The following is a 26153-nucleotide window of genomic DNA, read 5'->3' as shown; positions in this document are numbered from 1 at the left end:
CTACGTCAGGTACTCAGCACCTTAGAAAATCAGGTCTCAAGGTTTTACTGCTCTTTGCTCCTGTTCAAACTGCAGAGCCAAAACCCAACAGACTGAGTGAGCTGGTGTACGCATCCCCAACAAAACTCTTAATGCTGTGCCAGTAGGCAGAGGCCCAACACAGGGTCGTGGCTAAGCTGCACCCGTCGAAGGAGGGGCATTGTGGTTCAGAGACACCCCTCTGAGAGGTACTGGGTTCTCCTTTCGTACTGGGGAGAGGAAAATTTTGCCACAGCTCTTTACAGGGCACAACATATTCCACCCCAGCCTGCTGGGCTGATATGGGAAGGGCCCCAGCCCACTTACACAACCCCTGCTTTTACAACCCTGAGGTGTGAAATGGTCTCCCTGTGGAGGTGGGAAGACTACACTTTCCAGAGTAGCCCTTGGAGAGCAGGGCACTGGTCCTATGAGTAAACCAGGCCCAGTGCCCCTGAGTCAGAGCAGGTGTGCAGAGCTGAGCCAAATAAAGAAGACAGCGCCACACCTGGGGCTTATAAAGGCCTGTCAGGACAGGCAGGATAGGACAAATTGGGATATGAGAGAGCTGCTACAGTGGAGTGAATGTTGGTTGTGGGGGGTGGAAGAGGGTCCATGGAATAAGGGGTCAGGTGCTCAGGGAGGTAGCCCTGGGAGTGGTGTTCCAGAAGGAGAAGGAAGCTGGCTGGGAAGGGGATGCTTCAAGAAACAGGATTGCCAGAGACTTGTGTGAGGGGAGGCTGTGAAACTCTAGGATAGATGGTGAGCTGAGAGACTGTTTTGTGTTTCATTTGCTTACGGAAGGATAATAAATCTACTTAAAGGGAGAGTGGGTGTGGCAGCCTGGAAGCTGTGGAGAAGTTATGCCATGTCACAGGCCCAGCCATATGCCAAACTAGACACAAATATTTCTGTGTAAACTGGGCAAACTTGAGCTGCAGCTGATCCTCAGTAAGGATTTGATGGCACCTGGCCTTGCCTGGGTGCATAAGGGAAAGGAGTAGGAACAAGGAGCTTTCCCTTTGCTTCCCAACCCCCTGAAAAGGTGCCCATGCAATCCACTCAGAGTACACCGGGATGAGCCTGTACACACCTGCTGAAAGGTGACCAAGCTGCTGCTCCGTTATGTGCTCTTCATCCCCCGTGGGAGGAATTTGTGGGCTCATGCTACAGCCCAGCTCCCCCTGAGCCCCTCCAGGACAGGCTATGGCCACAAGCCAGAAGCCCAGAATGCCGTTGTCACGGTTCCTTTTCAAAGCAGAACTATACTTGAAAGCATGTGGTGAATTGCCGTTTCAGTTCAGGAGGGGAGAGGGAGCAGGAGCGCTCCATGGGATAAACACAGCCCTCGGAAGGAAACGCACCTGAATTCTAGGCTCGTGTTTGTTTGCCAAATACACCATAAAGCTAAAACTTAGGACAGTGCTAAAAAACTCTGAGACCCTGAAGTGATTTCAGCCAGGGCCCTGGTATGAAGGTTTGGCAGCTGGGAGAGGTTGGAATCTCTGTCCTCAGGAATGAATTGTTGATTTGTATTACAGTCGCAACTGAGCTCAGGTCCTCCTTATGCTAGGCACTGCATGTACACACAGACATTCCCTGGGCTGAAGAGCTTAATGTTACATAGAGAGGCAAAGAGTGGGAGGGAAAAGAGAGAGACCGAGGTAAGTGACTTGCCCATGGTCACTCAGCAGGTCAGTGGCAGAGCTAGAATTAGAATTCAGAGCTCCTGAATCCTAGACCAGTGACATGTTTCCAAGCAGAAATGACTTCCCCAAACCACCCCTGCCCCAGGCAGCTTCTTCTGTAGCATATTCCCTACACTTCACACTTTCAAGTTTCCCCTTCAAAACCATTGTGAACCTCTTGTAAGAGGTACTCAGGACTGCTGTATTCTGCTTGCATATTTTTTTTAGTGCTCTGGCAAGGCAGTGGTCATTAACGCCTCAGGACCGGCAAGTTGTTGCAGTGCATGCTGGGAGAGGGAAGGGGAAGATTGTTCTGTAGGCTCTGCAGCTAAGTAGGGATGGATGACAGAGACTAGCCAAATAGAAACATCATGACTTGTTTCCTAGCCCCTCCCATCCCAGGGGTCAGATGGCCAAGGTCAGGCTGCCACTACTCCTGAGGGAATCTTTGTTCTCTAGGTCAGGCAGAAGAGAGGGAGCACTGATTTGTTTGCAGATGAGGCTGGAAGCAGAAGCAGCTCATCTGCTCAGCTTTGCTCTCTGCGTTGACCTTACAGTGGCATTGTAGTGCAATGCTGCCCCACTGGTGAGTGATGGAGACCCAGCAGTGGGTTACTAGGGGGCTCCTGCTGGGTTACGTGCACACTGACCAAGAGAGGCAGCAAACTGTGGGCATGGGAGCGAAGAAGCAACTCACTCACTTCTTCCCCACCCTCCCCTGCTGTTGCTTTGATGTCATCTCCACGCTGCTCCCCTCCTCCTGCCCATCACCCAGTCCCTGTGTGGCTCATCAGGCTCTGCTGCTGTCCACAGAGAAGATGGCTGAAGAAGCAGCTCTTCAAGGATCTGTGAAGCTGGACAGCCTGTTGGAGCAGCTGAGCACTGTGGAGGAACGTGGAGGGAGAAGCACCTCTCAGCAGAAGCGTCACCTCACCCAGCAGCGTTAGCTGTCCCTCACAAGCCCCTCTCCCCCACTCACTAGCATTCACTTCATACTTTGTGTAAGCAGGGGAATGGGCCTGCTATTGTGGGGAACTTTCCTGGCTCATACACTACCCCGGTGGAATTGGTTAGCAAAAGGATCTCTGTCCTCGCTGCCACTCCCTTTACCCAGAGGCCTGCCGGACCTCAAGGGCTCCCCTCCCACTCTCCTGTGTGACAGGGTACTTGTAACCCCAACAAGGCTGGGCCCAGGTTTCCTGGAGGGCTCGAACCCCAATCTTGTTGCAGTCACTTAGGACAGAGGCTTGGGTGTCCCCACTCCAGGGTACTCCCTCCGCACTGGATGCTTCCCTGACCCACTGATCATTGCATCTAGTTCAAAGCAAATACAATTTATTAAACAGCAATCATTTTTTAAAAAATAAAGAAAAGAGGAGAAAGATTAAAGGAAAACGCTGGCATGGGGGCACCACACACAGCAACTCTGGGGTGTGGGGGATGTTCACAGTTTGTTTCTCACACATCACAGGCCTCCTGCCTGGCTGCGCTGCAGGGATGCAGAGTCAAATACTTGCTCTGGCAGTGGCCACACGCCCCCAGGCTCTAGGGGCCAGGGCCCTTCTCCCCAGCGTCAGCCCTACTCCGTCGAGGTCACGATCCCCCTCCCAGTCTGGCTTGCGAGGCCTCTTGGCTGGTGGCGTATCCCTGCGCTGGGTTCTGCCCAGGGTCCCCCCCGCTCTCCCTCACTGCTCACCACATCAGGCCCCAGCTCCAGCCCCAACCCCAGCTCCAGCTCCATTTGACTCAGCTCGGCTCCCTGGGCTGCCCCTCTGGTTCTGCTGCTGTGCATCTGCTCTGCTCAGCTCAGCTCCCTGGCCTGGCTTCTTCTCTCACCTCCTAGCCGCTGGCTGCTTTGTCCTTAGCTCGGCTCTTCTCAGGCACAGGCAGGCAGCTCCAGCACACACAGAGAGGACGGGACGTCCCCTCGGGCTCCTGGTTCCCCCGTCGGCCTGCCTGCCCTGTCAATCAGGCTGACCTGGAATGTTGGCCTCTCCCCACTGGCCCTGGGGTCTGTCTGTCTCAGGGTCCTGATTCCTCATCCACCCTTCCCCTGTGTTTTGGTGCTGAGAGATGCCAACCAAAAAGTCACACTAAGTTTCAGTGAGGGACGAATGTTCCCCTTACATTTGCAAGCCACCCAATCAGCAGCACCTGTCCCTGTTCCACAAAATGGCCAAAAAATTGTGCTGTGATCCAGATCCCCACACTCCTTCACACCCCGTCAAGGGAAGATGGGATGTTGTGTCTTGCAAGATGAATTGTGGGTCACGGACCAGAAAAGGTTTGGTGCACACTGCACTGTGGAACAGGTGCCATCACAAACAACTGTAATTATTAAAGGAAAAGACACCAAAAGAGACTTTTAAAAGCTAAATGTTGGCACACGTGCCATCTTGCTGACCTGCCACAGGCCTCTTGAGCATTCATTGCACCATCCTGTCTATCTACAGTACTTATATGGCCCCCAATGACTGTGTAATTGGAGCATCTCACAGCCTTTAATGTCGTTACCAAAAGCCCCTGTGAGGTAGGGATGTGCTGTCATCCCTGCTTTAGAGGTGGGGAACTGAGCCATAGAGAGACTACAGGACACAGGAAGCCTGCGTCATAAGCAAGGATTTGAACCAGGTCCTAGGATAGTGGTCCAACCACTAGGCCATCCTCCCTCTGTGACACTTGGCACAGACTGCGTATCTGGCATAGTGCTCATGTGCGTTCCCTCTCACTCCACACCAAGCCTGTTGCCTCTTCACACTTTCAAAAAATCTGTATAAAACTGACTGCTGGGTTTAATCATTATTGATTTCCCTAGCTACTTTCTATTGCTTTATTGCATTAGGTCCCTACCTGTGTGTTGTAGGTGGGATCCAAATACTGAATATAATTAATATTTCTGGATAGCTTGGAACAAATATACATAATCATCTGATTACGATCAGTCTGATCCATACCCATTCCTGCTTCTTAAAGTCCTCATTCAACAAAGCATCCTTATTCTGCAAAGCACTGCTTACCTTTAAGCATCTGCTTAAGTCCCATTCAAAGTTAAGCACATGCTTGTGTGCTTTGATGCATAGGGTGCTTTAAGGAAACCCCTGCAGCTGTGGGCAAGAATCTTTGTATAATAATCAGGCTTGGAAGAGATTTGCTTTTCTTTTTCATTGAATAATATCAAACTTTATTTCCAAGTAATTCAATTTTTATTGACTTACTATTTTTTTTTTTTTTTTTTTTTTGCACTAAAAAGAAATTAAAACCCTCAGATACTAATTGTTGTTTACTCAAACTTTAATGATGGTAGAAGTCTGTCTTCAGACATATTTGATCATCATATTTCATAATGGCTTAGCATTGCATGGTTACATATCATGGAATACTGGGTTGTTTGCTAATAATCTCTAACGCACACCACATGTTCACATACGTATTCACTGACATGCCTAGAATTGTTTTTCTGGCTTTCTCTGTCCCAAATCTTGTCCCCAGCACAGTTTGAATGATGAGGTTGTTGTCTAGAAAATTCCATGGTGTTCTGAGGAGGAGGAGGGAAAGATTGGCTGGTGGATCATTTCAGCTGTGGAACTGCTGGCTCTGCTTCCACTCTTTTCCTGGCCCACTTCTGCCCCCTATTCCATTGCCTGTGGCCCTGCACAGAGATCCTCTGGAAATCCATATGCTGTGATGCACCAGATGCTTGCCAATGCCCTTCATTGGATCCAAAAATCCTGTCCCCTCATGCAGCAGGACCCCATCCATTTTGCTATGTCAGAGTGCTCCACAAAGATAGGGTGACCAGATAGGAAGTGTGAAAAATCAGGACATGGGGCTGGGGGATAATAGGCGCCTATATAAGACAAAGCCCCAAATATCGGGACTGTCCCTATGAAATCGGGACATCTAGTCACTCTAGCAGCTATTCAATATTTTGTTTCAGACTTTTCATCCAATGTATGGCCACAGGCCTTATTCACTGCACGCTGTTCAAACTCTGCTCTAAAGACAGAATTAAGACTTTCCTCATGAGTCTTTCTGTGGTGCTCATCACTATCATATCTGAGTGCTTCACAAACACTGATCTTCACAATACCCCTGGTAGAGGAGAGGGTATTTTCATCCCCATTTCCCAGAAACACAGAAATTCCATCAGGTGGCATCTTGACGTCCACATGGTTCTTCAGCCAAGGCATAACCTTTATATCCACTGCACAGAACTCTGCCCCCTGAGTTAAGGGAGCAACTGATATCTTTAGTAGGTTGTCATCTCCTGTGGGAATCACAGTAGAGGTGGATGAGATGCACACTTTGCCAGTGGGTTTCACAGATATTTGCTGACAGTAGAGGAATGGTGAGACTCAGGAATCTCGGGTTCCTATCCAGACTGTGAAGGGAGTGTGCTCTGGGGTCCAGAGACCTCTCTGCCTGTTTTCTCCCCTTCTCAGGCTTGACCTTCTGTCTTGTTCCCTCCAACCTGTCCTTGTCCCAGTCCTGTCTCCTTATCCCAAGCCCATTATAATTGTCTACTCAAACTCAGGCTTTTCTTCCCAGAGCTAGTCTCCTTCCCCAACCCATCCTGGTCACCCTCTGCAGGCCCCATGTTTGAATCCCAGTCCCCCTGCTTCCTCCTCCTCTTCCCCAGCCAGTCCCAGTTCTCCATCCTGCCCAACGCCTTGTTTCCAGTCTCTTTGTTCAGATAGTTCCATTTCCTCCTTCCAAACTCCTGGTTTGATCTGTCTCTTCCCTTCCCCACAACTTTCAGCCACCCTTTCTTCCCTGCTCACCAACTGGTTCCCAGCGTATCTCCTCAGGCCCCTCATCCTTATTTCAGTCTTCCCACACTCCCTTTCCCAGCTCCTTGTCCCAGCCTCATTGCCCGCCAGGTCCCTGTCAGCTCTTGTCTCCCCTACCTCCTTGCCTCTGTCCCCCTCACTTGTTCCCAGTCCCCTTGTCTAGTCAGTCTCATTCTTCTCTCTCTCCCCATCCTCACCCAGTCTCAGTTCCTTCCTGCCAACTCATTCCCACTCCCCCCATTACCTTTACTGGCTCCCAGTTATAGTCTCCCTCTTTGACTACCTGGGAAAGGAGCCTGGGAGCCATGACCTCCCCTCCCTCGACTTCCAATCCCTGTCACCCTTATTTTACCCCTTTCCATTTTTCTCCAACTCCCCATCCACCCCCTGTCCCACCCTACACCAGTCTGACTTCTTGTCCCCTCTGCAGTCAAGTCAGAGAGCTTCCTCCTCCAGGTGGCTTGGGTGCCAGCAGAGGGGTCACTGTGAGAGCATAGGAGAGACAGGCTCCTTGCTCTCAGTTTCAGTGCCTGGCCTCACCTTGGGCCAGAGCACTTGGGAGCAGGCATTACAGGGAAAGTCTCACTTCACCCCTGTAGCCCTGAACAAGCTCAGCTGCTTTGTGGGGATGGTGCATTTATAGTCTGGTCAGCTCTAGGAGCTGTGAGGGACTGGAACGTGCTCAGTGAGGACAAAATCTTCAGAGACTTTAGCTGCTACACTCTAAGAAGTCTCTATGGAGCATGTGTGAACTAATTTTTTTCAAAAGCTTAGAATCTAGCAGATTTTCACCAGGACCGCAAAAGGCATGTGCCTGACACAAAAGCTATCCCCTATCTTATTTGAAGTCCCTGTCTCCAAAGCATGGAGGCATTAGAGCTTTTCAAAGAAAAGGTTGCCAGAATTCTTTTTAAATGAGCAAAACAATATTTTTTCCCTAGACTTCTTTTCAGAAATGGCTGAACCACTTTAGCTGAAACTTTTTAAAAAAATCAGCTTGAGGCAGATACCTGGCATGGAATATTTTATCCCAAATGGTTAAAGTTAAGCAAAATTATAAGCAGTTGAAAACAGGGTCTTACAATGGGAAGTGTCAGGCAACCTTAATAATAGGTGGTGCTACCAGCCCTGCCTAGAATTCAGACATATATATATAGTGGCTGGTTTTTTTTAAAAAAATTATAATTACATAAATCTAAGCGGCTATTATAGAATATGGTCCTTCATCTGAGACTGCAGAACAAAATTATCCAAATTTAGCATATTGGAAGGGACTTGATTCTGCATTTTTCACATCCCCAAAACTCCCAATGTAGTCAATAGGGGGCTTGCTCCTTTGTATCCAGATGGAGAGTGGGCAAGGGTTTAAATATAAAAAAGGTCAAACTATGTCTATCCAAATCATGAGATCTTTAGTCATATTTCACTGAGACAGTCCTCATTGGCTTCAGTGGGAATTTGCTTGCGTAAAAACTGAATAAGGTTATTTTTCATGGTTACACTGTGAGAATCATGAACGGCATATTTGACAAACAGCTCACACTGGAGCTGAGTCTTTCTAATCCATGGTACTGAAAAGTCAATCCCAAGTGTGAATTGCAGTGTGAGTAAAAAGAATAGTGCCTTATTAAAAAACATATCGCATGTTGCATACAAAACGCTGAAATGAATGTCTGTTGCTAAGAGGTTGCTAAGAATTTTTTCCTCTATAAATTTGAGGGAATGTTTCCAAAATACTTACACACTGTGTGTGCACGCACGTGCTCCTGCCCATGCACACCCCCGGGTGTATATTTGTGTGTGTCATTTTTATCTGGATACTCTTCCCATTTAAAAAATAAATAAGCTTAAATTGCTGGGTGATCTTGGGCATACAATGATACTGACCTTCTTGTAAAGCACTTTTATATAGCACTTTCCAGTCGTAGATCTCAGAGCTAGATATTATTGTTTATTATTAAAGATAACTTTGCCTGTGTAACCAGCACTGCTAGCTGAACCTGTGCTTGCTTAGGCAACAGACAGGGATTTAAAGCAATCAGAAGTTATCTTTGTTAACAACATTGTGTTTTCTCTCTCTCTTTTTCTGTCTATCTCCGCACGGGATAACAGAACCATCTGGCTCAGAATCTCAAGGTAAATGCAGCCTGTCAGAGGATGAGTTTATCGGTGCCATTAAAGAAGCAAAGGGCTTTTCCTTTGAAACGTCTGAAGTCCAGCGATCACCAGGTCTTTATACAGAAAAGCAAGATCAGAAAAGCAAGCCAGGGCGTCCAGCTGTTTCATCCCCCTTAGATAACGAAGCCAGCAGTGCAGAATCTGGCGACTCTGAGATAGAACTAGTCTCAGAAGACCCGCTAGCTGCTGAAGAGGTGCTTCACTCCAGCTACATGACCTTCAGTCATATCGGAGGGCCTCCGCCTTCCCCTGCTTCTCCTTCAATACAGTACAGCATCCTGAGGGAAGAGCGTGAAGCTGAACTTGACAGCGAACTGATTATCGAGTCATGCGATGCCTCTTCAGCTTCCGAAGAAAGTCCCAAGAGGGAGCAAGATTCTCCTCTCATGAAACCAATAATCATGGACATAATCCAGGAAGAGAATAGTTTGAGAACCGATGCTTCAGACTTTGAAGTAAGTAAGACAACAGAGAGTAGGATGAACAGGGAAAATCTAGCTGAGTCTGCTTCCTATCTGAAATGCTCTTTTGTTGCACCCAAAGTAAATGTTGAGCCTCCAACCTCTGCCATCGGTACTGAAGAAGTAAAAGAAAAAATAACTCAGAAGAAACCAGTTGAAGCAACAGTTGTTAACCAAAGTAAACTGTCTTCCAAGGACTCTGGGAAAAGAAGTCCCTTGGCTTCCCCCTCACTGCCATTTTTAAATAAGCAAAAAGGTAAACACAGACATTTATGTTGTCTAAGTAACGTGTTTTTTCTTGAATGCAGCTAATGGGAGATGTATATGATTAATGTAGGAGGGCTTTTTAATCTAGCAGGCAAAGGCATAACTAGATCCAATGGCTGGAGTTTGAAGCTCGACAAATTCACACTGTGAAAGATTTGCACCTTGTTTCCAATGCAGGGTAATTAACCACTGGAACTGCTCACCAAAGAGTGTGGCTGATTCTTCATCCTTTTAAATCCAGGTGGGATGTATTTCTAAAAGAACTGCTCTAGCTCAGCCCCAAGTTACTGGGTTGATGCAGGAATCTGTGGCTGTGCTATGCAGGAGGTTGGAGTGGATGATCACAGTGGCCCCTTCTGCCCTTAAAAATCTGTCTATACAATGAGCAGAAAGAATGGGGTCTGGTCTACAGTACAGAGTTAGGTCAACGCAAGGCAGCTTGCGTCAACTTAGTTATGGAAGTGTCTGCACTTGAATTTCACTCCTGCTGATGTAACTGCCCCACTACACCAATTTAATAACTCCACCTCCACAAGCAGAGTGAAGTCACGGTCCACGTAGTTAGATCGACACAGTGTGAGTGTACACACTGCATTGTTTATGTTGCCTGTTACTGACTTTCAGGAGCCATCTCACAATGCCCCACGCTGACAGTACAATTGATACAAGCACTGCTGGTGAGGACGTGCACTGCCGACACAAAGAGCCAAGTGTAGACGTGCACAAGTGATGTAATTACTGCGGCAGCTGTATGCTGATGTAAATTAGGTTGACTTAATTTTGTAGTGTAGACATAGCCTGGGCTCGTCTGCCTTTGTACCCTTTTCATTAGAATTTATTTGGGCCTGATCGTACAGTACTGACTAGTCCAACTGCCTTTCTGTTCTATTCAGTTTCATATATCATTCCCATCACCCTGGCATGTGGGCGTCATCTAGTAGTGCATTAAGCAGTCTGACTACCATCTGCCGGGGGTTCTTTTCTTCTTTCTCTTTTCCTCTCCTCTGAGAGAAGGTTACAGTTGGATTTTTGAAAAGACCATTAAGGTTTGATGTGCTCACTGTTTTTATTAGCCCAGGCAGGTCGGAGAAGCACTGCTTGCAGCTGGAACAGAAAGTGGTGAGGCTTGTGGTGGTTCTTAGATCCTTTACCTCCACACAACCTATTGGGAGTTTACCCTAAATGAGGACCATAAAACCAGACCCTTTCATAGACATAAAATTAAGACTAAACCGCTTGTTTTCATGACTTCATTATTGACAAACTAAAACACACCAACACAAACAACAAGCCTGGTTCTTCAGCACTGATACATGTGAGTGACCTTACTCAGATGCCAAGATGTTTGTAGGATCTGCCCCATTGGCATAACCTCCATGAACATAGGGCAAAAAGAATGAGATTTCTGTAGCACTTTAAAGACTAACACGGCTACCCCTCTGGAACTCATGAACATAGGGCTAACTCAGAACTCAGGGATCTGGTGAAGAAATACATAACCACTAACAAATATACTCTCGGAAATTGTGCTAAACCTACCCAAACTCAGCAGCACAAACAACAAGTCAGGCTCTTCCCTCAGGGTTGTGTTGACCACAGGAACGGTGGGAGGGGAGAAGGGGCGGGCAATCAAATTGAAAAAAGAAAAGTTCAGATGAACAAATAGTTTTTTAATGGCTGGAACAGTCTGCCTGAAAGATTCCCATGGTGCGGTTAGAACCTTTCCATCCATAATAATGAGTTGGCTGGTGGTGGCCACTCTCAAGTCTTGTGAATGGAGCGAGTACAACTTCATTTTGCTAATGCTGAGATCCTGGCAAATGTTGCTGCTACTTATTGTCAGGCCAAATGCTAAGGGTCTTAGTCTAGTGTTGGTTCTTAGGTCACACAAAGCTACAGCTGACTTCAACAGAGGGGTTGGATTCAACTAAGGACTGAGTAAAAACCTCAGCAAGAACCATAGGACTTGGCCTGTAATTTTCAAAAAGGAATCATTCAATAATGAATCATTCAGATTTTGGGGTTTGGGCTCCAGGCTAGCTTCAACTTCACCTGTTGTTCCTGTCTCCCAAAGGGCCCATGTTAGGGTGACCTTTGCTATAGTAAGGAAAGATCAGGGTAATGCTGCTCCCTCAGTTAACCCAGGGCTGAGGAGAGCAGGGGATTGCTTAAATAAAACATACTGAAATGGGGGTCTAATCCTAGGGCCTCTGAAAGGGAGGCATTGCTTAAAGACGGGTATTTTACAACCAGGTGCTGTAATTATATGTGGGGCAAAATAGCTTCCCCATTATTCAGGTCAGGCAAATGCACTTGAATCCAGGCCCGCAGCAGCTCAAGCTAGAAGGGTCCCTTTAAAGCAGCCTGTGTGGTGCCTTCTATACTATGAGCAAAGGTCCAGTAGAGACTACATTGGAAGCACCAAACCGATAGCATGGCCAAACTTATGGCCTGAGTCAAATCTGAAGAGAGGTCTGTCGAGGTGATGGATTAGTCAGTGCATTAATTCACTCTGTCACAGTGCCTTATTCTTTTTCAGGACATCAGCTTGTGCATGTTGGGGGGGATGTGTCTCTAGTCTCCCTCCAATGCAAATGCATGACTGAATTCACCAGGTGTGTGATGAGGAGAATGGGTCTTTCTTTTTATTGTCTGCGGTTTAAGATACTGGGGAACCTCACCTCTAAATAGACAATGGTCTGGACTCTTTGCTCCTTCCACAGAATACAGCAGAGAGGGAGTGGATATTGAGACTACCTGACTAACTGCCCAGCTCTGCCTACAGGTTAGAGTAGCCATGGGGCTGCTCTAGTCTACACCAGCTGTCTGTCAGACACAAGGGACTACATGTCTGCTGAGGATTGCTGGAGCTCACTATGCTCTGACCTCTCCCCTTGTCCACTGTTCACACCTCTGTTGGTGATATATGAAAGGGAAGATACCCCCCCTGACTGGGAGAGCTCAAATTGAGTTGTGGGGCTGGCCGTTAGGGACCCCCTTTCTATTTGCAAATGGAGCAAGTTTGATATGGAAATCAGTGTGACCTAACAAATATGGAAACTCCACAGTACCGTTGTTACAGAGCAGCTTTTTAAGGCATAGCCACATTTTGTACAATACACTTGCAGGCGCTTTAACTACATGACTTCCCATGGACCTGCATGGTAAATTTATGTGGAACACTTTAAAAATGAACCTCTTATATTACAGTGACCCAAACCCAGCAAACTGACTCAGGTGAGTGAGCGGCTGCAGATCAAACGCTTGCAATGTGAGATGCTGTTAATTTTGGGGGTAAGAAACTAACAAAATTCAGGATTTAAAAAGTGCCTAATTTTATATTTTAAAACACTTCAGATGTGGAGGGCAGCCTCATGGCTACTCTAACCTGTAGGCAGGGCTGGGCAGTCAGTCAGGGAGCCCCAGTGTTCAAACCTCCATTGTGATGAGCCCAGCTGAGAAGAGGGGGCACAGAGCTGGCTCTATGCTATCTTTCTGCCTTCTTTAATCCCGGGCCACACCAAGCCCCAGTGCAAATCAGAGCAGCCACAGGGCTGTTTGAATTTATGCTAGCTAGAATACTCTTCTAGGAATTGTTCCACTGGCCCAAGATGTTTTGACAGCATCCCAGTCTCACAAGGGACGCTTCCCTATGCTACAGGAGCACCCAGCTGTACCTTTGATAAAGCTTTTGTGCCATGGGGTATTGGACTGAGGAACTGGACAATGCATTTCTGCACCAGTGGAAGAGTGGTTGGGATAAATTCTGTTCTCGTCCCCCACCTGTTCAAATCCAGGAAATGCATGGGGTGGCATTAAACAGGTGGGTAGATCTCTTTCCTGCAAACGTTGAGGATTTGGGTTTTTTAAATATTTATTAGCAGTGATAGTTTTTTCCAGTGGGTTTTATTCATTACTTACTCATGTTTTGCTGAGCTATTCCTACTGTAGTTTTTCAGCACTCTCTCTTGATACAGGCTCTACCCTCAGAAAGAGACACAGATCTCCCACTGAGTTCCATAAGAATTGCACATGAGCGTCTTTGAGCAGAATGTGACTGCAAAGACCAAACTCATCCCTGCTGTAACTCCATTGAACTCAGTAGACTTACACCCAGGATGAAATTGGCCCAATATGTTTTCCCTTGATTTTCAGCATGTGTTTTCCCTTGATGAATTCCTCCCACCCTTTCATTGCTTAAACTGATGCCAGTTCACTACCACGAGCTTATCCCTTTATGATTCACACAGGGGATTACTATGGGCATCAGTAGATTTCCCCACTTGTCTTCCGTTAAGTCAGCATTTGTCACTTATATTCCCTTCAACTCTGGTGGTGGAAACTTTCCCTACCCAGGGACAGCTACTAGCTAGTTTATCATCATTTGTCAGTGCTTAGCAAACAATACATAAGCTCAGCACTGTACTTTAGTAGCTGCTATTTCCCTGAGCAGACACTCCAGAGAACTTGCCGATATATTTACAAATGTGCCAATAAGCTTACGCAGTCCACTAAATAGCTCCCGTGGGAGTAGTGGGTATTCAGCACCTCATAGATCAGGACCCTTTATACAGTAATATGGGTCAGATCCTCAGTAGGTGTAAATCGCTGTAGCTCCAGTGACTTCGGCAAAGCTATGCCAGTTTACACCAGCTGAGGTGTAATGTTGCTAACTCACAATTTCACTGATAGTCTTGCAATATTTGGTGCGCTTCTTAAAGCCCCAGCGCCATTAGGCATGTGATTAGCTGAGAATCTCAGCATCCATGGCAAAAAAATAAGCTTTTAGCCCCCAGAGTTGTGCAGCAATGCTTGAAAAAGTGAACCCCAAAGACTTTGACAGTTGGTATTTTTTTAAAGATCTCGTTATTTTTAAGCCAATCTCGAGATTTTTGGGTGGCTGACTCATGATTTTTGAACTTAGGGGGTTAGCAATGATGGGACCTGGCCAATAATGCTTTTCTGTCTGAGGGATTAATGCACCTATCACTGTATCTAATTAAATTATCCCTTAAGAAGTGCTGTATATGTCTGTTTTCCCACCTGTAAACAGTATGTTTGTTCTTCACTGGGAGAATTCACTGAATGGGTTAGCCTAAAACATTCTACTGTATTGATCTTTGGGCTGGGAGACCAAGCCTACAAAATTTCAGCCTCAAAGGAGGTATTCTGCAAAATAATTAGAAGTGAACAGGGGGCTATAATAAAAACCATCACGTGGCCAGAACAATAGCTCTTGATACTCAAAGTCTATAATATTGGAACTTTTATCAACTGTAAGAAAAAATTATAAGGCAAAGTTCATCCATGTGGGCAGAAATTGCAATGATGTCATTGAGCTACGCAGGCATGAATTTAGGTCCATAATATAGTTTAGATTGTTCCATGACTCTGATCATCAGGGTAGATGTAGTCCAAGAACTGTCAATCATCAACCATTTAGCTTCGTATATAAACATTCAAGTATTTTGCAACTGGATATCCTTATTGTGTAGTGTGTACCAATGTCCATAATGATATCAGTTTACAGGATTAAACAGGCATTCAGTCACACTAATCACACTGGATTAATTCTGGGGCTGAACATGGAAATGCAAAATTGAATTTGAATTCATGCTCCATGGATTAAATGCATAGGTTGCATAGCTTCTGGAGTGAGTCAATGTGAAATCAGAGCATTTTACTTGAAACAAGCTCACTGTCTCCCTGACTACACTACTATGAGTTTGCTTTTATCACACCTTCAGATAATGTGTGCATGTGTTTGCCTGGTCCCCTGTAGTCACTCACTCGCTCTTACTCGCCCTACCGCCGTGCTCGAAAAAGGATTGTGGAACACAACAGATAGATGTGTGGTTTGTGTGGTGATAATTCAAAGTCTCTCCTTAATGTCTGTTGCCATCCAGTGGTAATGATGAAAATAGCCAGTCATTTCTGACTTCCATTTTACCATAGCTAAATATCATGTTTTGTAAGATAGGAGATATTCCCGTGTCGTTCACCATGGAGAGGCTCTGCTAACTGTTGTCAAAGACCACAGGATTTGATCAAAGATCTGATTTCTCTGTGTGGCTGTGATGGGGTGTCCACCCCATACAATAGTAGAAGGAGTTAATAGAGGCCAGATGGGCCAATTCACCTAGTAGATTGGAGGCTGAGAAGAAAGCTCTAATTTGAGGAACAGGCTCACCTGTGCAAGAACAGGCAGGGCCTGTATAAAGCCAGGTAGCTGGCTGCAGAGAGGGGTAGCTGCTCCTGGGAAAGGATGCATCACTCCATCAGTGGAGGTAGTTGGAGGCTCACAAACCCAGAAAGGGCAGGAGCCAGTGATGTAGGAAGAAGCCCAGGGAAAAAGCAGCAAGGGGTAGGACTGCATAGGGACTGTGGCTGCTTATTAGAGGGTCCCTGGGCTGGAGCCCAGTGTAGAGGGCAGACCTGAGTTCCCCTACCAGCCACTGGGGAGTGGCAAAGGGTGTTGGAGATGCCAGCCAGACAGCATGTCTGGAAAGATTGTGAATTCCATGTAAGAGGAGAACTTCAGTGACCTGGTTGGAGGTCCAAGCCATGAAGAGAAAGCTGCAGATCCGGGAGTGAGCAGGGCTGCAGACCAAGACAGGACGGGGAAGGTGCTAGTGTAAGCTGGCAGAGCTAATTCCCAGGAGGGCCAGTAAGAGGTGCCGCAAGCGGTGAGTTACCTCATGACAGTGGCACACACTCCTCTGATCCCATGCTCTCTAGTCAGAGTCATAAAATCACTGGCTACATTATTTCCCTCCCTTTCCTTTAGCAGAACAAATAGCTGAAGATGGCCACCAGCTCAGTTTACTTTGGGTTTTTTTATATTGAAACTGCAGCCTAATCAATTCCTATCAAGCATTTATTTATACTCAATATTTTATGTTAAGCCAAGCAGAAAGAAAAACTGAAATATAACCTCTGGCAGTTACTGTAACCAGGAATCTGGATTCTTTGGTTAGTTTTCAGAAAATCCGCATCTCAGACTTCAGCTTATCAGAAACTGAACAACAACAAGGACTAGATCCTCAGCTGGTGTGAACTGGCACAGCTCTTGATTTCTGTGGCACTAAGTGAGGATTGGGCCCAATAACTGATTTAAATGTGCTTATATGCAGATTAGGAAAAATCCTATTTGCTGTGGAAAAGGGCCTGCTTGAGCACTTTGAACAGCTGCAATCAATCCAAAAGAAGGCTGAACTGAAACAAATCAGAAAGAAGGCATGTCAGAAGAGTGGGTTTCTGTCCAGCTCTCTTATTCCCATTAATTTAAAAAAATCTCCTGAAGAAAGGAGTGTGTTTCAGGGAAGAGTCGAGGAACTCTCCAGGGACAGTTATAACAGACTTGATATTCTGGTCTCTAGCATGTTAACCTGAAGTTAAGCATATGTTTAAATGCTTTGCTAAATCAAGGCCTACACCACCAGTAAAGCATCTTTCTTCTACCTATAAGGGTGTCATATACTATTCCCTTGAGCACTGTCCGTTGGTCTGTATCATAGTTGGGGCAGCACAGCTGGGCTGCTATCAGTCTTTGGAAAAGGAAATGTTTCTGTCTTCACTATATTTCTCTTTTTTTTTTTTTTTTTTTTTTCTTCTTTTCCCCCCCAACATTAACTTTGAGTGCCATGAAGTCAATGTGGTCAAGAGTCCAGAGGTTCTGACTCCTAATCCACACTCTACCATTGCCTTGCTGTGTGGCTTTGGGAAGTCACTTTGCCTTTCTCTCGGTTTCCCCATCTGTAAAATGAGAATAGTGATACATACCTACCTCTCTGGGATGTTGTCTAGAGTTATTACTTAATGTCTCTACTGTGCTTTGAACATAGGGCTTGTCTATATGGTGGCGTGGGACAGTCTGCAGGGTTGTGAATTGTAGAGCATGCCAATATGGTGCACTCTAACTGCCCCATGTAGACTCTGCTGGCATGAACTAGGAGGTACCTAGTTTGTGTTGATGTAATTCCTTTTCAAGCAAGACTACCTTAACTCGCACAAGGTACCTTTTGGTTTGCACCAACAGGGCCTACAAGGAACAGCTAGAGCACAACGTTACCATGCTCTACAATTCATACCCCCTGTGCTGCTGTATATACAAGCCCTGGAAAATGCACAGTATTGTAATCGTCAATTAGTGAGATCAGTGGTGAAACTACACAATGCTTGTAAATCTGAGCAAGAACTGCATGACAATGTATACGGACCTTGTATCAAATTCTGCCCTCGGTTACACCAGGGGTTTTAATGGGGTTGCACAGTTGTAACTGAGAGCTGAATCTGCCCTCATAGGTTTAAGACTTCAACTGGAAATTGAGTCCTACATTTATGCTTTTGTTAGGAAACACCTCAGCTTCTCTTAACTCCACTCACTATGGATGTTGGTGTTCTAAAATGAAGCTATGTGCCCTTTTCTTTTACACTAAGGGCGAACACAACAGAGGTTTACTCTGTCATTCTAAAAAAATAAAATCTTATGTTTAGAGTCCTATGCAGGTAACTTTTCCTTAGTGTCTACGTTCTGCCCTAGACTTCTGGGCATGGGTTCTCCCACTTCATACCTGGCCACTCCAGACAGAGGGACTGAACCAACACATTATCATAATGAATGGAAGAATTCTCATTGGCACAGAGGAGGGATGGTCCAGTGACTAACTTGTGTGCCTGGGGGTTGGGAGACCTGGGTTCAGTTCCCTGCTCCATTATGGGCTACATGTGACGCATTGTGCTAAGGCTAAATGTATTACAGGCTATGAGGTGCTGAGATACTGTGGTGATGGGGCCATGTAAGTACCCTAGACAGACTTCAATGGGCTCCATAGCCTTCTTATATTTATTCCAAGGGATATGCCTTTTTTTTGCCCTCAAGCAGTTTAGCCTTTGCCCTGCTGGGTCCCCTCCTGCTGAACAACCCCTTTCCCTCTCCCTCTCCCATCGGGGCTCAGTTTGCTTCTTTGTGTAGACTTTGGCAAATGGAGGCACCAGTGCAATGGTGGACTCCAGGGCAGTGGAGACTGAGAGCCAAAGCACATCACCTCTGTAAAACACCTGACTTCTATGTCATGCATCAGTGGTTGAGTATATAATAAGCCCAGCACCCATCTCTGTCTGATTTCCATCTAATCACAGAAGTGAGCAATATGCCTGCCAGCTCAACATCTAAGCACCATTTATTTATTTGCAAACAGTTGTACAGTAACAGCCATAAACTGCCCACAGAGCTCATAAAACGACTTCTGTTCCCGCTAAATAATTAATTAGTTCATGCCCTGTAAAGTCCTCTCTTGAACCATCCCTCATCAAGCACAGTGGCAAAAGAAACACCCTGCCACACACTTTCAGGAGATAAGACAAGCGAGGAACTCATCCCTTAATCTTTGCAGGGCGGCCCCAGACTTTCTAGTGCTGCATTGTGAGTCACAACCGACCTATCAGGATAATTTGTTTCAGTGATAACATTATGAAAGACCCTTCTGAAGCCTGCACTCAATAGAGCAGGCAGTGATTGTTTCCATCCAAGTGAAATCTCACTTGTAGTTCCACGTCTCCCAAAAATATCACGCAGAGGCATTTAAAAAGAATGAAAACAAACCTTTGTGGCGCTTGGGTTTTCTGTTATTTTAATGTCTGTTTCTACCTAGGGCTGTTGCCATGGAGAAGCAGACTTCTGCAGCTTCACAATGAATGTTTTTCAGAGATGCCTGGGAGTTTTATTTATCTGGAGTGTTTTTGTTAGAGATAACCTTGCTGGAATAACATTAACACATCCCTTGTGTGAACGCACATTAGTTGCTAGTGAGATTTTTTTGGAGGAAGGGAGACGTTTGGTAGAATGAAATAACAATCTGGGACTCATTTTTCATCTCCATGTTTTAAATAGACTGACTCTGTAATCAGCAGTAATCTGTGGCTGAGCTTTGAACATAAGGAAATGTTAGTTTAATATTTTAGTGCCATCTGCTGTAAGTTCTCCCACATTCAGGCCCATCTGGTTTTACTTCCATCACTTTACTTTGCATAGTGTTCTGATCATTCAGCAACCCCCCATTTGTAAAAGGTGTAAATGGAGGGGCCTTTCCTGACCTTGATCTGTGTGGCACTGGGATGCAATGAGGGCAAACAATCCCTTTGCCACAGTGCAGTGTTTAAGTTCCTGGAGGCACTGTTGTTTATCTACCCATATCTTACAGAAAGTAATTAGAAATCCGTATGTAAGCAGGGTCCGAATGGTCTCTCCCCTGTTGAGCTGGTATTTGCATGGGCACACCTGCCCTGCTTAGGTGCTCAACAGGATGACACTGCTTTGCCCAAATGACTCCTTTTGGCTGGTGTTGGGTTACAAATGCAGGGGTAACAAAATGTTGTTCCCCTTATTATATGAGCAAAGGGCAGCAGAACTGTGCTTGGCCTGTTCTGATTGAAGGGTCTCCCATCTGAACCAAAGTGGCTAAGCCAGGGGCTCGGATGCCAAAGCCCCGTGAAGGCTGATGGGGGGTTAGGGACAGATATTCCTGCCTGGAAGTGTGGGCTCTGCCTAAGTGTCCCAGCCATGGTTTAATCTCCCCCTCCCACTGTTCAAAGATAGAGCTAATTAAGATTTCATTCGGAGTCTTCTGTTGAAGTTCTCACTAGCGCTGAAATCATCTACTGTGGGACAGCGCTTCTACCCAGCTTCAGTACTGTCTGAGGTTCACCCACGGAGCGCTGACAGTCACAGAGAGCTGACAATTGTAGATCTGGGTGGAATCTCAAGAGACTGACCCTCAGAGGTTATCATGGAGAAGCAGGTGGTAGCAGAAGGTGCTGGTGTGCAGCAGAGCGGCTGGCAGAGCGGCCTGCGGAGCAATGAGCAGCCAGCAGAGTGGCTGGCAGGGCAGCCAAAATATAGCCACCAGATGGTGGAGTGAGCAAGGTGCCTTCTTCCCCCACCCTCCAACAGGTGGGAGGTGAACTCTGCAGCTGCACCTCTAGACTCTGGGTCAGCCCTGACTAAGGACAACACGTCTGAGAGGGGTGCTGTGAAGGGAGGGGCACATTAAACGAACTTTTTGTTGCTGGACTTCAAACCGGAGGCGAAAGGAAACTGCCCCACATACTGTAAGGTGGGTGTTTTGTTTATGGTTGTATGCATGTGAATCCTGCTTGCGGCGTTTTCACCAAGTTAATGCCGGGTTACTTTCCCCTTTATATTAAAAGTCTCTTTTCTACAATCAGTCTCTGTGCTTGCAAGAGGGGAAGTATTGCCTCTAGAGGTGCCCGAGGAGTGGTGTGTAATTGTCCCAGGTTGCTGGGTGGGAACTCGAACTGGTTTTGTGGTGTATTGTTGAAACGAACCCCCAGATACTGAACCCGGCCCTTTTTGCTTCCAACTCTGACTAGCAGAAGGGTTACATTTGTAGGGAGAAAAGATGTTCTTGTGGTTGACACTAGAGTAGGAGATCTGGGTTCAATTCTCATTTTGCCTGAAACCTGTTGGGAAAGTCCCTTAATCTCTCTGTGCCTCACTTCCCCATTTGTAAAGTTAGGATATTAATACTAACTTTCTTGCACTCTTTTTTTTCCTTAGACTGTAGGCCCTTCAGGGTAGGGACTCTTTCATTAAGTGTATGTACCTAGCACAATGGGACTCCGATCTCCTCTATGGAACCTCCCAGATACTACTGACATATAAATGTGAGTGCGGGGCCAAATTCTGTCCTCCGTAATCTGCATGCTTTGTCACAGAGGGTTGCATGCACCTAACCAAGGACAGAATTTGCCCCCCAGACATTGCCAAGCCATATGCAGCGTCTACAAGAACAAAAAACAGAGGCAAGCCTTCGGCATAGTTACACACTGTAGTAGTCATTCAACCAAGGTAATTATCACAGGGTAAAACTAGGCTTTAAGGAGGGTTCAGGTTCCAACTCTGACCTGTGACTTGTTTTGCTCCGAGGCCAAGTGAAAATCCCAATCTGAGGCAAATCGCCTAAACTCTCCGCTGGAAAATTGTGGCCTGTTATCGCTAAAGACCTCATCTGGAATTCCATGTCTGGAAAAAATTCCTTTCATGCCAATGATCACTGACTTCCTATTAATACTGTGCAGTGTGCAAATTTCCAGATACGGAGAGTAATAAAAGGTGACTATTAAGTAATCCTTTGATTGCCAGGTAAGTAAGTCAGTGCCTACCTTCTCATAAGGCATTTGTGGAACAGAATGGGGTCTCAGTGGCTCTGCTTGTTGCCATGGCTTGTATTTCAAGCATGAAAAGCAGTTTCTTACCACATTAGTGGTGTCATGATTGATCCATGGCCAATATAGCACCTCTCGCGCTCATTCTTTGCACTTCTCAATTCCTGAATGACTCTCGTGGATCTTCTGTAGCATTTCTTTTTGGAGGTAGCATTATTTAGCAAACCGCTAAATGACTGTATCAGGGACTTGTGGTCCATTTCAATTTACACTGTCTATAAATATACTGATTGAGAAGGAGCTTTTAGGAATTTTCTTTACCTGTGAGAGATTCAATCTGTGTATATCTAGTTTCTGCATCAGTCAGTGATTTGGATGCACATGCCACTGGTTGCCAGCAATCCTCATGCTTCTGTAAAATCACTGCACCCAACTCAGACTGTGATGCATCCGCTGAATCTTAATAGGCCTTCCTGGTGCATAGAACTTCAACACTGGTTCTTGTATCAGGTGGTGTTTTAAAACTTCCCATGATTCCTCCTGTTCAGCACCCCAACACCATTCATTTTTTGTCCTCTAGGAGTTGTCTCAATGCCACTGCTCTGGCAGAAAGATTGGGTATGGATTTTCCAAGATAATTAACCATTCCAAGGACCCATTGAATGTCTTTCTTTGACTGGGGACATGGCATCATTTCAATGGCTGAAATCTTCCTCTTATCAGGTTTTACACCTCCATGGGAAATAATGTCCCCTACAAAAGTCAGTACTCTAACTCCTAAGACACATTTGTCCCTATTTAGTTTGAGGTTTGCAGCTCTAGTTGCATCCAGGATTTGCTGAAGTTGATGATCATGCTCCTCTTTCGTTGAGCCCCAGATGATGATTCATCCGTGGAGGTGTCCACACCGCTAATATGTTCATAGATGGTTTTGTGGTACACCTCTGGTGCTGAAGCTATACCAAAGGGTAAGTGTAAAAATTTTCCAAATGGAGTATTAAATGTGCATAATTTTGAGCTTTCCTCCATTAATTTTCCTTGAGGATGCATCCAGTTTACTGAACTATTGAGCATTTGCAAACTGAACCATCATCTCTTCTTTGGTTGGTAGTTTGAAATGTTTTCTTTATACAGCCTCGTTGAGGTCTCTGGGATCTAAGCATACATGTAGCTGGCCAGTGCTTTTTTCCATGATGACTAGGGAGCTCACCTGTTCTTTTGGCTCCTCTACTTCTGTATTACGTGCATTGCTTCCATTCTTGCAAGCTCAGCCTTGAGTTGATCATGGAGTGCAAATGGCACCTTTCGACATGGATGAATAGGAGGGACATGCTTGTTTACCTAGATTGTATGTTCACCCTGCAAGCAACCCAATCCCTGGAGCAGGTCCTGATATTCCTGAAAGAGTGCCTCATAGCCAGGTTCAGTATAATCTTGTAGTGAGAGCACCCGTTTTACCAGATAGTTTCTCACAGGCAGGCCCAGAATTGGTGTCCCCGCCCATGGCCCTACAATGAAAGGGAGCCTATATATGGTGTTTTTTATGGTTAATGCTAGCAAAGCACCGGTCCTGCACTAGTACTTTGGTTCCAGAATACCCAGTTATTTTTTTTTGTTGGTTCCATCTTAAGTCTTATTTTCAGTCTCTCATAATCTCATGCAGGTAGAATATTAACCTGAGCTCCTGTGTCCAGTTTCAGTGGAATGACTGTTCCATTCACTGTCAGAGGCAGTATCTAGTCCCTCTCATCAGGCTTGCTTCATCCCAGTACACCTAAAAAAAAAAAAACCTCCTCAGTTACCCTGTCAGTAACTAAATGCACTGGACTTCTCTGCCTTTGGGATCTGCAGCAGTTTGCAAAATGATTAAGTTTCCCACAGTTATGACAGAGTTTCCCATAGGCCAGATACTGTTTGGAGCCATGCTGTGATCCACACTTGCCACATGATCGTCTGGACTCAATCTTTCCTTTAGCAGGGGTTGGTTCCACATTGTGATTTGAGCCATTCTGGCTATATTCTGCTTTTCTTAGTGCATGGACAACCCCTGCTGGTGAATTCAGCTGTTCTACTTGTGTTTCAGGGGCCGTACATACTTGGGGGAGTTAACCTTGAACAAAGCTCCCCATCAAAGCAGTCTTTCTCTTTCTCTTAACACATTGTCTGTAATGCCACAAATGTCTGTGATCAGAGACTCTGTCAAGCCACCAAAGATACAGGTTTTCCTGAGTTTTCTTATTTCTGTGACATTGCTTTATGGTGTCACCCAATTTTTACATGCACGTAAAAAATCTATGCCTTTCAAAAGTCAAATTCCTTTTTGGCATGCAATCTTCCTCAGATTTAATCAGTATTATATTTAACTTCATGCTTTCATCTTCCTCAATGTCAAAGTTATTATAAACATCCCGTGCCTCCTCCCCAGCAACATGTAAAAATATGTGATTTTAGGTTTTCATCCTTGTCCTGTGCCCCAATGGCAGACACACACAACAGAAATCACTGCTTAAACATTATCCAGGTCTCTGCAATATTGCCTGACATTTGCAGACTGGAAGGCGGTTGTAAAACATCCTTAGAGTTGTGCTTTCACTTACTTGCTGAAAGCTTTGTTTGTCTGTGCTTCCAGTTGCAATGCAAACGCAGGAATGTTCCTCCAAATCATTGTAGTTTCTGAACTCATTCACCACTTTTAAATACCACATGATGATCTTGAGGGTTCATTAAAGAATAAACTATTGAATGAGTAAGGAATAGAACTTTAATAACACAGAGGGAAGTGATTCCCAGGTGGGCAGCTAGGAGCAGCCATGTTAGATCTGATGTAGGGCACATCACCCAATTCACAACACTGTCCCATGCTAGGGATCATCTCTAAATCACAATCTTCTACCAGCATATCTCTACAGTCCCTAACTTGGATGGCCTGGTTGTTTGGTCCCTTCAGGGGTGAATGAAGTTGCCATGGCAGTGGAAAGCAGGGATGGGCTAGGACCATTCCTGGTAAGAATCACAGCCAGCTTTCAGCTCCCAACTGTGAAAACCCCTCTTTCTTTCCTGGCTTGGTGGCCCCAGCAACCAAAAGCCAAGAGGAAACCAGCCAGTTGCATCAGGGCTAAGAAAAGAAGCATCAAACTAGAATTTCTGCAGCATACAACACTGCTGATAGGACTGATCAGTGTCGATTGCTGTGCCTTATTCGGGGGTAGCTCCACCAATGTGAGGCTGCCCTCTTCATTGTGAAGGTAGGAAGGAACAGCTGCTAATCAAACGCCAGGCTTTTGTCACTCTTCCTGGACTCCTCTCTTGCTTACGAGATGCCCTTTTCCTGACAGTCAGATTTGTGGCAGTGCTTCAGCGCCAGAGCAAAGCTTTGAGTGGCAGGGTCCCTGGGCTTCCCCTGCTCCAGAACTGTTACTCACATACACTCTCCATTTTTATTGCTGTCCTCTGATGCCTGGAGGTTTTGGTAGAAACAAAACCAGGACCAAAGCTGCTAAGGACCTGTTGAAGTGGGTAAGGATTTAGTAAGCTCACGTTAGCCCCTGGGTGTTTCCCCATTGCTCATCTTGTCTCTTCGTGGTAGAGCGATCATTTGGTGTAGCGTTAAATGATTTAAGGGAAGGGGCTCCCGCCATTCCCTGTAGGAGACATTCTGGAAATTTGACTTGCCTCGCTGTCAGAAAAGCTGCTGGGTGTTCCCCCTAGATCTTTCCGTTTCATTCTGCTGTTTCAGTTCATCTCCCTTCCAGATGCAGGGGAGCAGATTTGAGTCACTTTCCTCTCTCAAAGGGACCATAGACGGTCACAGTTCCTGGGTCTAAGGCAGCGTGCTCCCTCCATGCTCCCCAGACGAATGCATTGCCCCAATGTGGGCAGGGAGGAGAGAGGCCGTGGTCCCACCGGTCAGTCCTCAGAGTGAGAGTGAACCAAGGGATTTGGGGATTGCGTTAAAGAGCAGCGCTCCCCACGGCCTGCACACTACCCTTCCAACCCATGGAGTTCCTCATTCGCCCGTCTAGAAACCTGCTCACGGGTGGCTGACTGCTCTTCCCCCGTGTCATTGACTGGGATCACTAGCCTGCAGGAACAATGGTGACGCCTCCAGTCCAGAAATGTCCCTTGCGGTGACCCTGAGAAATGCCTCGCTCCTCAGAGCCCCTATAAAACTACTTTTGTCTGTAGCCTTCCACATTGCAGCATTTTGAGCCACAGGTTGTTCCTTATCCCATCCACTAACCGCTCTCCTAATACCTGGCGGCAGGCATGATACTTAGTCTCCATTGTTGCTAATGCTATTTTAGTCAGGTTTTTATACCATGCACATCGCTGTAGTATCTGAGTACCTTCCAATAATGCAGCAAGTAACGTGACTAACATCTGTCACATGTTGGCTGTTCTCTTGTCCTCTCCCGGGGAAGACGTGTGTGCAGGGGCGTGTCTTGTTTTGGTAGGGTTTTTTTCTTTGTTTTAGTTTGGTAAATATACCTGTCGCTGTGTGTTCCTATATTAGAGAAGACAAAGTCAAACAAATGTGCCTTGTACATAGGTATTAAAGCCAAATT

The 26153-nt window shown here is 46.0% G+C and overlaps 1 protein-coding gene across 2 annotated transcripts in view; it reads left to right on the top strand.

The window, feature by feature from the left end:
- The window catches only part of RTN1 (reticulon 1), a 206019-nt gene that overhangs the window by 113795 nt on the left and 66071 nt on the right, over window positions 1-26153 (top strand). For both annotated transcript variants that reach the window (XM_067554888.1, XM_067554890.1), the window contains one exon: window positions 8609-9391. In XM_067554888.1, coding sequence (XP_067410989.1) covers window positions 8609-9391 — 783 coding nt within the window. The remainder of the gene's footprint in view (window positions 1-8608; window positions 9392-26153) is intronic.

The sequence above is a fragment of the Emydura macquarii genome, unplaced genomic scaffold (genome assembly GCF_026122565.2).
Source record: "Emydura macquarii macquarii isolate MOO-44397 ecotype Brisbane River unplaced genomic scaffold, CSIRO-AGI_Emac_v2 contig_1551, whole genome shotgun sequence".
Lineage (NCBI taxonomy): Eukaryota > Metazoa > Chordata > Testudines > Chelidae > Emydura > Emydura macquarii.
The sequence above is the reverse complement of the archived record's forward strand: the minus strand, read 5'-3'. Positions and strand labels throughout refer to the sequence as shown.